Source organism: Tenrec ecaudatus, chromosome 13 (assembly GCF_050624435.1).
Source record: "Tenrec ecaudatus isolate mTenEca1 chromosome 13, mTenEca1.hap1, whole genome shotgun sequence".
In the NCBI taxonomy this organism is placed as follows: Eukaryota; Metazoa; Chordata; class Mammalia; order Afrosoricida; family Tenrecidae; genus Tenrec; species Tenrec ecaudatus.
Genome location: NC_134542.1, coordinates 6,350,499 through 6,364,801, shown reverse-complemented (window position 1 = coordinate 6,364,801; position 14,303 = coordinate 6,350,499). Strand labels below are relative to the sequence as shown.

At 55.6% G+C, this 14,303-nt stretch overlaps 1 protein-coding gene across 3 annotated transcripts in view; it reads left to right on the top strand.

The window, feature by feature from the left end:
* The first annotated feature begins 82 nt into the window (after positions 1–82).
* Positions 83–14,303, top strand: part of DGKD (diacylglycerol kinase delta) — an 82,460-nt gene continuing 68,239 nt past the window's right edge. For all 3 annotated transcript variants that reach the window (XM_075528889.1, XM_075528890.1, XM_075528888.1), the window contains exon 1: positions 83–241. In XM_075528889.1, coding sequence (XP_075385004.1) covers positions 86–241 — 156 coding nt within the window. In that variant the 5' untranslated portion in view covers positions 83–85. The remainder of the gene's footprint in view (positions 242–14,303) is intronic.

The following is a 14,303-nucleotide window of genomic DNA, read 5'->3' as shown; positions in this document are numbered from 1 at the left end:
CCCCGCCCCGGCCCCGCCCTCCGCGGGACCCCGCCCCCGCCTGGCCCCGCCCCGCCCCGCCCCTGCGCGCGCGCTAGTGGGAAGCATGGCGGCGGCGGCGGGCGCCCCTCCGCCGGGCCCGCCGCAGCCCCCTCCGCCGCCGCCGCCCGAGGAGTCTTCGGACAGCGAGCCCGAGGCCGAGCCCGGCTCCCCTCAGAAGCTCATCCGCAAGGTGTCCACGTCGGGCCAGATCCGCCAGAAGGTGAGCCGGCGGCGGCCCGGCGCGCGCCTCTCCGCCCCGGCGGCCCCAGCGGCCCCGCGGCTGCTGCCCACACTCGGCCCGGCCCGGCCCGGGGTCCCGCCGGGCCCGCGGCGGAGCGCGCGCGCAGTAGGGGCGCGGGTGGAGGGCGGCCGCGGCCGCAGGGGGGGGCGCGGCCCCGGCCGGGCTTGGGGGGCGCCAGCTGCGGCGGCGCGGGGCCCGAGGGAGACGGGCCTAGCGGCTCGGGCTGCGACTCGTCCTCTGTCGGCCCGAAGAGGGGGGGTCCTGGTTCGCGCCGCCTCAGCCCGGGTCTGCCAGGTGAGCCCCAGCGGCCCGGCCCCTGGGAAGGCCCATCTGGACCGGGTGCCGGCTCGTCACCGCTGCCCGTCCGGGGGCCCGGGGCCCGGCGTGGGGGGGCCTGCGCCTGAGGGGAATGCCATGCCCCCAGCGCCCGCCCTGCCTGCGCTCCCCGCGGAGAGCTCGGGCTCGGCGCTCCGCGCGAAGGACGCCTTCCCCTTCTGCCTGAGGAAAGTTGATTTCCTTCGGCGGCTCCGCTACAGGTGAGCCCGAGCCCTGCCCGCCCTCCCGCCCGCGCCGGGCTCGGTGCTGGCAGCCGCCGGGCAGCGGCAGGTGGCATCGCGGGCACGTCCCGCTGGCTCAGCACTGCGCCTTTGCGGCAGTGCGCTCTTCCGCCGGCCCGTTAGCCCCGGCCATTTCTTGCTTCCTCTTCCCGCCTCCCTTTGCCACTCCAGGCCCGCACCTTTGTTGCGTGTTCCCGTTGTTCAGCACGCGGGGCTCCGAGGCCCACCCGCTCAGTCGCCGGTCCAGCAGTCGCAGTGGGCATGGTAGCTCTAGTGATGATGGTGGTGACCTGCACCACGGGGCTCAGACCGTTGTGGGCCACAGGCTTTGGATTGGCTCGGCTTTTTTTAATCCGTGGACAGCGGCCAGGTCTTTCTTCCTCGTCTTTCTGGGGAAACCTGGGCCGCAGCACAGTGACGACCCCCTCCTCTATGCTACTCCTGCCGGGTCCATTCGGAAGCTTAGTCTGACTCAGAGGCCTGTTAGCACAGAGTTGAACTGCCCAGGTGGGGTTCCTATGGGAGGAGAAAGCCTCATCTTTTCTCCCAGGAAGTGGCTGGTGCTTTGCTCTGGTGGCCCAGCGATTAAGCACTCGCAGCCCTGTGGGAGAAAAGAGTGGCAGTTTGCTCCTAGAAAGATGACCCCCGGCAAGCCCTACGGGGCAGTTCTGTGTAGGGCCTCCCTCTGAAGGGCCAGCGGCTACCTCTTTGGTTCTTGGGCAAGTGGCAGCCCAAGAGGCTTATTTAAAGAGAAGAGAGGATGGGATCTGAGGAACATCTCAGCGCATCAGTCGATTTACTGCTAGGAGGTGCCCGGCCTAAAGTGGGCCACCCCTTCACCCCTCACCCCTGCAGGGCAGGGTGCCTCTTGTGATTTACAAGTCTGCTGCCGCTCAAGATCTTGAGAGATTTGATCGGAGATTTCAGAGCTCCTCCAAAATTCTCTTCTTCTTTGGGAGCCTCCCCCACCCCCACCCCCACCCCCACCCTCACTGAGACAATAGCTGCTGCACCAGCTGTTCTGGTTGAGGAGTGGCAGGGAGGGTTAAAAATACACCCTGAGGACGGGTGTTTCTGATGCAGGCACATCTGCCTTGCAGATCCCCTGGGTGGCTGCTTTCAGCCTTGGTTAGTGTCAGAATGTCGGAAGGGTGAGTTTTGCCGTGTGTGTGTGTGTGTGTGTGTGTGTGTGTGTGTGTCTGTGTGCGTGTGTGTGCACCCTGGTGGCACTTGTGGCTCATAAGAGGAGGGACACCCCCCCCCCCAAACACACACACAAGGGCTTGTCCCACTCAGCCACGGGAACAGACAGGACTCTCAGGGGCAGTCCAGAAAGCCAAAGGGTCTGATGTCCAGGTGTCTCAGGCAATAGAAGAACCCAGAAAGCAAACAGAGGCCCGGGAGCCACCCACAATAAAGCAGCAGGCCGGAAACCACAACCACCCCCAGGCTGGGTCAAGGGAGGGGGTGGCGGGCTTCACTTCCAGTCTAGAGCAGCCTCAGCCTGCTCGGAGCTTGAACTTTGGGGGAGCAGGGGTGGGGTGACTGCCCAGCCTGGAGCCCAGGAGGGCACAGCTGTCGCTGGAGGCTCAGGGAGGTGGTCGCAATCTTCCTCCCCAATCTGGAAACCCGTCCATCTGTCTGCCCATCCACAGGAACCAGCCCCTGATCCAGAGAAGAGGGAGGGGTGGCGGTGAGGGCCCCCACCCCGGGACCACAGCTGCATGTCAGGTTTTTGAACTTCAGGTCCCTGCAGGCTAGAGCAGCCTTCCTGGGGGGTAGGAGGGGCAGGAAGTGTCCTGTGACCCCCTTGCCACCCAAACTGCCACTGCACACACAGCTCCCAGAAGATTGTGTCTGAAAAACATTGGCTCTACCCCCTCGTGGTTTAGGCTGGGGTCCCGAGAGAGCCTGCATTTCCCATAAGCCCCCTGGGGAACCACCTTGTGACAGTTGCAGCCAGGCAGTCACTCAGAAAGGCGACTTGCCCGACTCCAGTAGGAATCTCTGGGATGCTAGGTTCTTTTTAAAACCTTCCTGAGAAGTCTTGATCACGCTGGAAATTTGATGGGGATGGGTTTGAGACAGGAGCCCTGGTGGGTTAAGCTGCAGGCGGGCAGTTAAAAGGTGGGAGATTCAACCCTACCAGATGTTTCCAGGGGAGAAAGAGGAGGCCGTCTGCACCCATAAAGGTTTATCATCTCAACCCCCCACGGGGCCCTCCACTGCCCTACAGGGCTGCTGTGAGATGGTCACTGCTCGTCAGTGGGGCAGCAGCTTGGTGTTTTCCTGTCTTTGAACGGCTCAGAGTTGGAATGGTCCCCAAACACATTGCTTCATTTTTGTCTCCTGGCCACATGGCACAGTCATGACCCTCAGGGGACTGTCCCCAGAGCTGGGATAGGGAAGAGGGACTGCGTGCATTTGAGGTGTAGAGAGAATTTCTTCTCCAGAGGATCCCTGGGAGTTGAGCTGAGTTGTTACGTGAAGTTTTTTTAAACGTTTGGGCCCGAGGCGGAAGGACGGCATTGTTTCACACTTGAGAAAGTGCCTCTTCTTCAATGTGAAGCAAAGACCCACCCCGTAGAGGCCTGCAGAAATCAGGTGGAAAGGCTCAGGCTGTGAAAGGGTTTTAGGACACTTACGGCCTGGTGGCCATTCCCTGCTTTGAGCTCAGTGTACACCTCTGGGGCTTTCAGTAGTGTCCGTCTCCACACAGTCCAGTTTTGAACATTTTCATCATAGCCGGAACCAACCTTGTACCCCTGAGCAGTCCCTCCTTGTTTGCCTTCACACCTGCAACCCTCCGGCCAACTGCTGTTGAGTCGATGCTAGCTCACGGCAGCCCTGGAGAACGCATAGCAGCTATGTATGCGACTGAGAAGCTTCTGACTCAGAGCGACCCTGGAAGGCAGAGTATGACCTGCTCTGTAGGGTGTCTGAGACTAAATCTTTATGGGAACAGACAGCCTCACCTTTCTCCCTTGGAATGACCAGTGGGTTTGAACTGCCGGCTTTGTGGGGTGTCAGCCCGCTGCTTAGTCCACCGCACCACCAGGGTTCCTCGGCCCTGGCAACTACCGGCCTACTTCTGATCTACCTCTGTGGATTGATCTGCCTGGTCATTGGCTGGAAACCATTTCATGGGGTCTTTTGAGTCTGGCTTCTCCCCAGAGCATGATGTTGTCAAGGTACATGATTTGTTTTTTATTGAGTGATACTCCGGTCTTCTGGTAATACTGCCTTTTTAGTTTCTGTACTCACCTGTAATGGCACTTGGGCTAGGTGAACTTCCTGGCTGTTAGCATGGGTGCTTCTCTGAACACGCAGGTCCAATTGTTTGTGTGGGCACACGCTGTTTTGTTTTGTTTCCTGACAGGGTGCTGTCCAACGTAGTCAGGCTGGTCCGCATTCCCACCAGGCACGTATGCTTCCAGTGTCTCCGTTTTCACCAATGCTCGTTATTATTTGCCTTTCTCACTACAGCTGTGCTGGAGGGCGGGAAGGTGCTGTGCAAGGTGTTGGCATGCCCCTGCGTTTGTGTTGTAGTACTGTGGGGCCGGAGGAAGTCGGATCAGATCCTGCTGTTGATGAGATGTTTCATCATGGGACTTCGCATCACTGGCGAGTTCCTGAATGCGTCTCCTGCTCTTGTTTTAAAATCTAACCCGGGTTTATGGGGAAGGGGTCCTCGGATCCCAACTCAGGATGCAGCGAGGGCTGTTTCTGTCCAAAGGGCATCTCTCCTAGAGCCCAGCGTTTCCCCCTCTGGGCTGGCAGGGGACAGCTGGAGCAGCCAGCGTGCTGGTTCTGGTCAGTGGCTGGCTGGACCCCTGGTGTTCTTAGAGGGTCCCAGGCAGTTCACAGCCATGATGCTGGCTCCAAAGCCCCGCACCAGACACTGCTTCTTGTGCCTTCCCTTCTCCCCGCAGAGGGGATGTGTTTGCATAGGGAGGCTAAATACTTGAACTCACTGAAGGCTTGGCTTCCTCATTGGCAAACAGGGCACCTACTAGTTCCTGGGTCGGATGTAGTAGTTTTCCGGTTTGCTAAAATAGAAACGAAGACAATGGCTTTCATGCTCATAAAAGAGCTGCTGCTGCTGACTGGAACACCTCCGTGGGAACATCTGCACAGTGTTGTGACGGGCCGTTGCGTCGCTTCTGACCCATAGCGACCCTGCGCTCAATGGTCCTGTGCCGTCCTCACCATCGTTCCCGTGCCTGAGCCCGTGGTTGCAGCCACAGGGTCCGTCCATCTCGTGAGGGCCTTCCTCTTTGTCACTTGCCCTCTGCTTTAGCCAGCATGATGTCCTTCTCCATGGGCTGGTCTCTCCTGGCCACATGTCTGCCCAAAGTGTGTCAGAAGAAATGGACCTCCTTTACTTTCTGTGTCCCAGATAGAGGCCCTCTCCCCTCACTCCTCCTCTAGCTCAGAGTGACCACCACCCCCTCCACACCTCCTCCTCATGCTCACAGTGACCACTCCATGTTCACCTTCTCCAGCTCAGATCGTCACCAGCACCATATGCACACCACCTCTGTTAGCTCAAATAATGACCTCCTCCTCCTGCTCTCATACTGACCCCCCTCCCCCCAACACACTCACCTTCTTCCCAGCCACATACCGACCGTCCCCACCCTCTTCGTGCTCAGGAGCATTCTGGTTGTACTTCCTTGGAAGCCGATGTGTTTGCTCCTCAGGTGAATTCAGTATTCTGCACCCCGACTCAGCTGTCATTCCTTCTTCAGCCTTCCTCTCTGTCCTCAGCGTATGGACACAGGGTCCCTGAAAACACCATGGCTGGGCTCAGGAGCATGCTAGGTGTCCAAGGGCCGTTTTGGCCTTTCACCTTAAAAAGAAAACTTGTCCACTCTCTTGATTTCGTGACCGCTGCTTCCATGGACATCTGTCGTTGAACCGGGAGGAATGAGATTCTCCACAGCGCCACGTGCTCCACTGCAGGTCATGACGCTGCTGGTCGGTGCGTTCGTAAGGATGCTTGTTTTTTGTTCTTTGTGACCCTCACTGAACACCGTATGGTCAGTTCCCTTCATGAGCAAGTGCTTTGAGCCCTCTTCACGCAAGCCGTGTGCTTGCGAGTCTTCCGGCAGTCTTGATGCTCCGTTCCTCACACAGTGCAGCGCCTCGGATGATTTGTTTGTTCAGACAGAACAAGACACAGCTCTGACACACGCCTTTTCTGATTTTAAATCACACAGCATCTCTGGTGCATCTCTGGATCCGGGCACAGGTTGCAGGAGCGCAGTTAAGCATCCTGGAATCCCCAGTTCCATGAGGTGTTAGGATCCGCAAGGCAGAAGACAAACTCATTGCAAACCAAACTGAGCCTGGTGCCACGGAGTCCACGCCGACCCTACAGGACAGGGTGGAACTTCCCCTGCGAGTTTCCGAGAAGGCAGCCCTTTACGGGATTGGAAAGCCGCAGTGTTCTTCCTCAGAGCGGCTGGTGGTTTCAAACTGCTGACCTTGCGGATTGCAGCCCAGCTCATAACCACTGTGTTACCAGGGCTCCTCTTGCCATTTTCCATAAAGCAGGTGAAACATCTTCCTGGTATTTCTCTCCTCTCAGCCAGGACCCATCCATCTGGCACCAGCAGCGGCAGCCCTCATTTCACAGCCTGCTCTGAAGCCGGCTTGAACTTCCAGCCGCTCCCTGTAACGTGAGGCCTCCTCTCCTGCTAGCATTTGACACTAATCCCCATCTGTATGATTTCCGCGTTCTGTCTGGTCCCCTTTCTTTGGAATGAGCACAAACACGGATCTCTTTCAGTTGGCTGCCTGCCAGATTCCCTGTCTTCCAGATTTCTTGACGTAGTGCTTCCAGCATCCCAGGGAACAGTGGCAGCATCAGTGTGTGAGGCCGGGTTGACTAGAGAAGTAAATCCAGTGACACTCAGCTATGCATAAGAAAGAGCTCTATGTCAAGAAGTGATTAACTATAGTACACACGCACGCAGCCACACGGAGTGATGCAGGACGCAGCAGGAGCACAGGCTGGCGGGTGCAGAGTCATGTGGATCCACGTTGGTGGGAACATGGCAGGGCTCTGGCAGCTTTCAGGCTCAGTGGCACAGCCCCAGCAGTCAGGGAGGCCAGGTGTCCAAGAGAGAGCAGGTCTCAGGAGTCCCCTTATAAGACCACGCCCCCAAGGAGGCACCATCAGGCTGTGATTGGATTGACAGGTTGGTTTCCACCCCTTTATTTTTATACACCTTCAAGTTAAAATTATCTAACCAGTACACTCAGTAAGCCTGCAGACTAGCTCGGCCTTCCTCAGCCCTCACGGTTGGGTGCAAAGTCATGATCAGTGAGAGAGCTGGTTTCTTTGAGAGTAGGAGGTGGTGAACTTGACCTGGTACTGGGGAGGTATGGGCCAGCCGTGCCCCCACCCCTGAAGCCGTCTGAGATCAGGAAAATGCAGGAAGAGAGGCCGCCCCTTCTGGCCTGGTGCACTAAGTGGCTGTGTAGTGACAGCAGAGAGCTGATGAGATAATGATGCTGGTGCCACTGGCACCTGAGAAGCTGAGATCTTGGCCGTTTGGGGCCGCTTTTTACCTTGAAGGAGCCCTGGTGACACAGTGGGTCACGAGCTGGGCTGGCAACTGCAAGGCCAGCGGTTTGAAACCATCAGCCTCTCTGTGGGAGACAGACGAGGCTTTCTACTCCCGTAAAGAGCGACTGTCTCAGAAACCCCCAGGGGGGTTCTGCTAGGATTGAGAACTGGAAGTTGTTTCTTGACCTTGGAGGAGCCCTGGTGGCACAGTGGTTTAAGTGCTAGGCTGGTGACCACAGTTTAGTGGTTTAGATCCACTATCTGTTCCATGAGAGAAAGATGAAATTTTCTGCTCTCGAGAACATTGACCGCCCCAGAAACACGAGGGGGTACTGGGTGCTACAGGGTTGCAGTGAGATGGAATCAACTCGATAGCAGTGGACTTTCCCGGGGGCCACCAGGTGATTCTGAAGGAGACGCTGGGAGGCCGTCTTAGAAATGACCTCGGTAGGGCTAAGGGGTCGGGTTCTAACAAAGAGCAGACAATTGTGTGCGTGAACCTCCCTTTCCTTGGTTTGGGTCTGGGGCAGCAGATAAGCCCAGTGCAGTACGTCCATAGATTTCTCGATGGCTGCTACCATGAGTGTTGACTGTGAGTCAAGGGAAATGTGATCCTTGACCACTTCTGTTTTTCCCCATGGATCATGATTCTTAATCTATCGGTCCAGGTGCAAGGATTTTTTTTGCTTGCGTCTGTTGAGATGTAATTCGTACGGAACTCTTTGATCGTCATCAGTACGTGCTTCAAGGCCCCCTCACTTTCAGCGAACAAGATGATATTAAAAGACAAAGGTCTCACTTGGAGGTCTCAGGTGTGCATGGCGTCTCCAGTCGCCTCACATGCATGAGAAGGCTGGGCCGTGAATGAGGAGGAATGCAGAATTGGTGCTTTTGAATTAGGTCGTTGGCAAAGACTATCGAGTGTACCACAGCCTGCCAGAGGAACAAACGCACTGTCTCGGAAGAAGTACAATCAGAAGGCACCAGAGAGGCAAGATGACAAGACAGACGGCGTTTCGTGTACTTTGGACATGTTGTCAGGAGAGACCAGGCCCTGGAGAGGGACATCGTGCCTGGTCAAGTGGAGGGGCGGCACAAAGGAGAAAGACCCTCGACAAGAGGTGGGGAGGGTGGCTGGGGACTGGGCAGTGCTCTGTTCTGTGGTGCACCAGGTCGCCGTGAGTCAGAACGGACTGGACAGCCCCCAGCAAGAACAAGGACAAGCAGGAGAGAAAGTGAAAAACAGGAAATTCTCAATTTGAAAGACCACAATAAAGGAGTGAAAAGGAAGCACAGAACAGGCGGAAGCATTGAAAGCAAACAAAGACAGGCTCCTGAGGAGGCCCACGGAGTGTTCTGGAAAGCCCACTCTTCTCACGGCAGTGCCGACCCACACAGCCCAACACCTCTGCACAGTCAGTCACAAGCAAGTAAGCTCCTCTTTGGTATTCTCTCTAACGCCCGCCGAGATCCATCCGCCATCAGCAATGCGATAGCTCTTGCTCCGCATCGTCCTCTTCTGAATCCAGCTGGAATTTCTGGCAGCTCCTCCCTGTCAATGTAACCATTCTCAAATACCTCCCGCAAAGTTTTACCTGCAGGTATTGACACTGTTTGACAATGTCTGCATTCTGTTGGATCACCTTCTTGGGGGAATGGGCACAAATACACATCCCTGCTAGCTGGTTCGTCAGGTTTCTGCTAGCCTTTCAGATTTCCTGGCAGAGGTGAACGATCGCTTCCAGTGCTTGTTGAAAAGTCCCCCTGGTATTGTCAGTTTCTGGGACCTTGTTTTTCCACCGACCCTTCCTTCGATACCGTTGGGTTTTGCTCATTCTGCCACCAGTTCTTTTGGGTACAGTGATTCTGTGGATTCCTTTCACCCTCTTTGGCTGCCACCTTTCAGCATCTGGCCCTTGGACACTCTCAGTATCGCAACTCAAGGCTTGGAGTTTTCTGTCAGCTTCTCCAGCTTCAGCTATGCTAAATGTGTTCTTTCATGGCTTTCTAACTCCAGGTCTCTGTAAACATTTCATTAAAACACGCAATCTTGCTTTCTGGAGCTGCCCTTTGAATTGGTCTGTTCAGCTTCATTTTCTGTTCATTCTTTCATTCTTTTTAAAAATAATTTTATTGGGGGCCTTATACAACTCTTATCACAATCCATACTTACATCAATTGTGTAAAGCACATTTGTACATTTGTTGCCTTCATCATTGTCAAAACATTTGCTCTCCACTTAAGCCCCTGGTATCAGCTCCTCATTTTCCCCCTCCCTCCATGCTCCCCCTCCCTCATGAACCCTTGATAATTTAGAAATTATTATTTTGTCATATATTACACTGTCCAACATCTCCCTTCACCCACTTTTCTGTTGTCCATTCCCCCCGGGAGGGGGTTATATGTAGATCCTTGTAATCGGTTTCCCCTTTCCAACCCACCCTTCCTCCACCTTCCCAGTTTCGCCACTCTCACCACTAGTCCTGAAGAGATCATCCGCCTTGGATTCCCTGTGTTTCCCGTTTCTATCTGCACCAGTGTACATCCTCTGGTCTAGCCAGATTTGTAAGGTAGAATTGGGATCATGATAGTGAGGGGGAGGGAGGAAGCATTTAGGAACTAGAGGGAAGTTGTATGTTTCATCATTGCTACACTGCAATGACTTGTCTCCTCCCTACCACCCTTCTGTAAGGGGATGTCCAGTGGCCCGTTCATCATTTCCATCCTTAGTAGAACAGATAAATACAGTGTGGTCTTACAAGAAAATGCTACACAGCAGTGAAGCTGAACGACCACTACCTGCAGAACACGGGGGAATCTAGCACAGCCAGTGCAGGGCCAAAGCCGGCAGACGTACAAGAATACATTCTCTGTGGGTCTAGTTGTGTGGAGTTCGGACTAGACAGGGAATAGGCTTGTCCACCCGTGTGTGTGTGTGTATGCATGCAAAGAAACAGACCAGAATGGCTCAGATGATGGGAAGGGAAGGGTAGTGATTCGATGGTCCAGGGGAGAGATTTCTGGAGGGCTGCCTGTGTTCTACAGGAGTCCTGGAGGCGTAGTGGTTACCCCTTGGGCTGTTAACCTCAAGGTTAGCAGTTTGAAACCACCAGCAGCCCTGTAAGAGAAAGATGAGGCTTTCTCCTCCTGTATAGAGTGACTGTCTCAGACACCTACAGGGGCAGTTCTGCCCTGCCCTAGAGGGTCACTGTGAGTCGGAATCAACTTGGTGGCACTGGAGTAAGAGTCATGTTCAGTTTCTTGATCCAGTGGGTGGAATTGGGCTAACTGGGCTGTCAGTCTGTGTAATTACACGCGTCTGGTTGGTACATTTTCCTCTCTGTGTGGTGTGTCACAGTGGGAAAGGCTTTTTCCAATATGGTGCTTCCTTTACAAGGTGGGAATAGAGGTACCTTATGACCCAACAATCCCTCTACTTGGCACATAGCCTGGGGAAAAGAGCCTTGACCGGCACACCAGTAACTACAGCAGACCAAAGAAGGAAGCAGCTGGAATGCCCATCCGTGGGAGACTGGATGCGCAGACTGTGGCTCTCAGGAGTGCTGTGCGACATGTCACAGCATGGCGGTGCCAACCTCCTCCACATGGGGAAACCGAAGGGCGCGCTGCCGAGGGACATGTGTCTGTCACCAGTGAAACTTCCCTGGGGGTGACCAGGGCAGAGAGGGAATACGCCCAGAATGGTGAGGGGAGATGGGCTGGGTCAGAGGTTTCTTTGGGGGAACCCCTGCCCCTATCCACATAGCATGGTAGTATTTCTTTACAGATTTAGGAAGGCCTGCAACCTGATGCGATCTGGGCTTGGGGGAAAGTCACTCTGGTTGTCCTGTGGTTGCCTGTGTGGGTGCTGACACACCAAGAATGGGGCCAGGAATGCTGATGGTCTCGGCTGAGGCTGTGGTGATGGCGGTGGGAGGAACTGGTTAGATGTCAGAGCAACACGTTAGCACACTGTGACGGGTTGGTGTGGGTGTTGAGGAAAAACAAGGCCGTGGTCCGCCTGGCTGGCTGTGTGGTGGAGCTCATCTGTGAGGGGAGCTGTGATCTCTGTGATTCACTGGGTACTGGTGCTCCTCTGAGGTGTGGGGAGGTGTGAGCACATTGGCTACGGAGGAAGACCCGGCCGAGGATGGTGCTCCTCTGAGTTATGTTACTCTAGTTTCCCGACAGGGCGGAGAAGGGAAATAGCCCTCATTGCCTCTGCACAGACATGGACTAGGAGCAGCCAGCTTGTCTCACTGGCTCACCCTGAGGTCTCTCCCTGATGGCGTACCCCCGCCCCACGACCTCTAAACAGTAGGTGCAGTGGTTGGAGTGGTAGATCTGAGCCGAGGGTGCGGGCAGCAGGCAGGACCCTCCTGAACCTGGGGCCCTTGACTTTCTGGAAGTGGGCAGAGGAGGCAGTCGGCGGGAAGGACACAGGAGGGAAGTGGGCTACAGAGAAAACGAGGTAGACCCGCATCCATCATTTCTATTGCGTCATTAGTACTTCCTTCCCCTTTTCGGGGGTGGTTGGTATAAATTCAAAGATCAGTTGAATTTCGCTGAAATGATAACTTTCACGCTGTGTCTCCCCGTACTACTAAAATTGCTTTGTTCCTGCTTCCCGTGAAGAACATCTCCGAGATGTTCTTTGCATCCTCCTTAGTTAATTATGAAAAACGTCAACAAGATTAGCTGTGTAGTGCACACCGTACAAGTACCACTGAGGTTCAAGAATCGGTGTTTGACCTGCCTGATCTCAGTTTGGTTAAATTATTCCGCCCAGCCCCTCTGGGATCATGTGTAGGCTTCTTGGCCATTTACTCCCAAGGGCCTCTGTGGGCACCTCACCCACGAAGGGGTACAGGCTCCAGACCTTCAAAGTCTGCCTAGCACTTCAGATGTTAGCCACACACATTGTGGGGAGGAGAGGGCTGTCCCTTAGGCCCCTCACTTCTGATAAACTTGTGGGTTTACCATTACCCTCAAGATGCCATGCACCAGCCTGGGGCCCCCAGGAGCCCACTCTTATGTGATCTGCTGTGGAGCCAGCTTTCACCCTTTGTGTCCTTACAGGACGGAGCGGAACTGCCCCGGAGGGTCTCCAGGGCTGGGATGTGGTCAGGGGCCTGTGCTGTCGTGGAAAAGAGGGAGGCCTTCAAAGGAGATAGGTTTGCCCCCTGGCTGCAACCGTGGACTCTGAGTTAATGATCACAGGGTGCCACAGCATGGGTGGTGGCTCCTTCTGCGGCCCACAGGGCCCTCGGCTCGCCCAGAGTCTGCCAAACAACCGCAGCAGCAACCAGAGACAGAACTAGAGGAGGAGGAGGAGCACCCTCCCCACCCCCCACCAGTGTCCTGGTCCTGTTCCTGTAGCCTCCTGAACGGCGAGGAAATACAGGTCTGTGGTGTAGAGCCACCCACTGTGATATTCTGGTGAGGGCAGCTGCCGGAGAATGAAGATACGGGCAGAGTTAACAAGGTTGAAACACATTACAGAGGGCTGTGCCGCCATCCCCACAACCAGCTTCAGCCGCTGGTCTCCCCACCGGCTTTCTAGCCCCTCCCCTACCACGTACATAGGAAGCGTAGACCCGCTGTTGTGGTAACCTTCCTAAGTGTACGGTTTAAGCGTACGTGGATGATACCCACAGCCTTGTGCCACTCCTCCCCACAGCGGGTGCCAGTAAAGTTGTGTTAGTCTGGGTAAACTAGGGAAACAAATCTACAGAAACTCATATGTGTATGAGAGAGAGTTTTATATAAAGGGTAAGTGTACATCAAGAAAACATCCCAACCCAGTGCTGTCCAAGCCCACAAGTCCAACATTAGCCCATATGTCCAACACCAATCCACCAAGCCCTCCTCCATCTCACAAAACACACACAATGACACCAACTGCAGGAGGAAAGCCGAACCAGTGAATATGTAAGCATCTCAGTGCTGGCAGGGCTCTACACGGCTGCTCCAGCACTCAAGGCTGCATCAGGGTAGGTCCATGTGGCTTCTCCTCGGGGATGTCTCACAGGGAGTGAGCCTTGCCAGCTGAACCAGGAAACTGGCTAAGGCAGTTGCAACGTGGTCTGACCATCAGAAAGCCAGAGACCCAAGAACTAGAAAGGTGAGGCTTACCGAGCCATTTATCTCTTTGCCCTCCAATTAACCCCACATGTGTTTACTGGCCAGGTTGGCACAATACACTTTAACCATCTCAAACGTTCTCGTCACTGCCAGCAGAGACTCGAGCCATGAATCCTGGGAAACCACCAGGCTGACCTGGTCACCACTCTGCTGGATAGACCATAGAAGCAGGGACGCCCACACAGTGGGCCCAGGAATGAGAGCACATGTGAAGACAGTGCCCAGTTGGCGATGAGACGGGTCTGGCCCGATGGCCCCTAAAGCAGCAACCCTCGGGATCTGTATGACCCATCCGCCTCCCAGGAGCTTCCCAGGGTTCCTCCGTGCCCTGCCGGGAATCAGGCCGCCACGTGTCCTGTGGCCGAGTCACACTCTGTTGTCCTGGTGGACCTCACTGTGTGTCTGGCCATCTGCTGGCAGGCACGTGAGTTGTTCCCATCGTCTCGCCCTGGTGTGGGGTGCTGTGGTGGACACAGCATCGGGCCTCTGTCTGGCTTTTTCTGGGGTTCCTCGGGCCCAGAGACTGCTCCGGTGGAATGTGTTGGGTGCATGTCCTGGATGCCACTTGCTCTGCCACTTCCTACCCAGAAGCATGCCGTGCCAGCGTGTCCCCTGCTGCGTCGTCACCTGGCCAAGGTGGCTTCCTGGCCTTGAGGAAGCCATCTGTGAGGGGAGGCGTGGGCAATGGGCCAACACTGGCTTCCTCAACAGCCTTCCACCACGAGGCCTGCAGCAGTCAGACAACCTGCCTCAAGATGGTAAC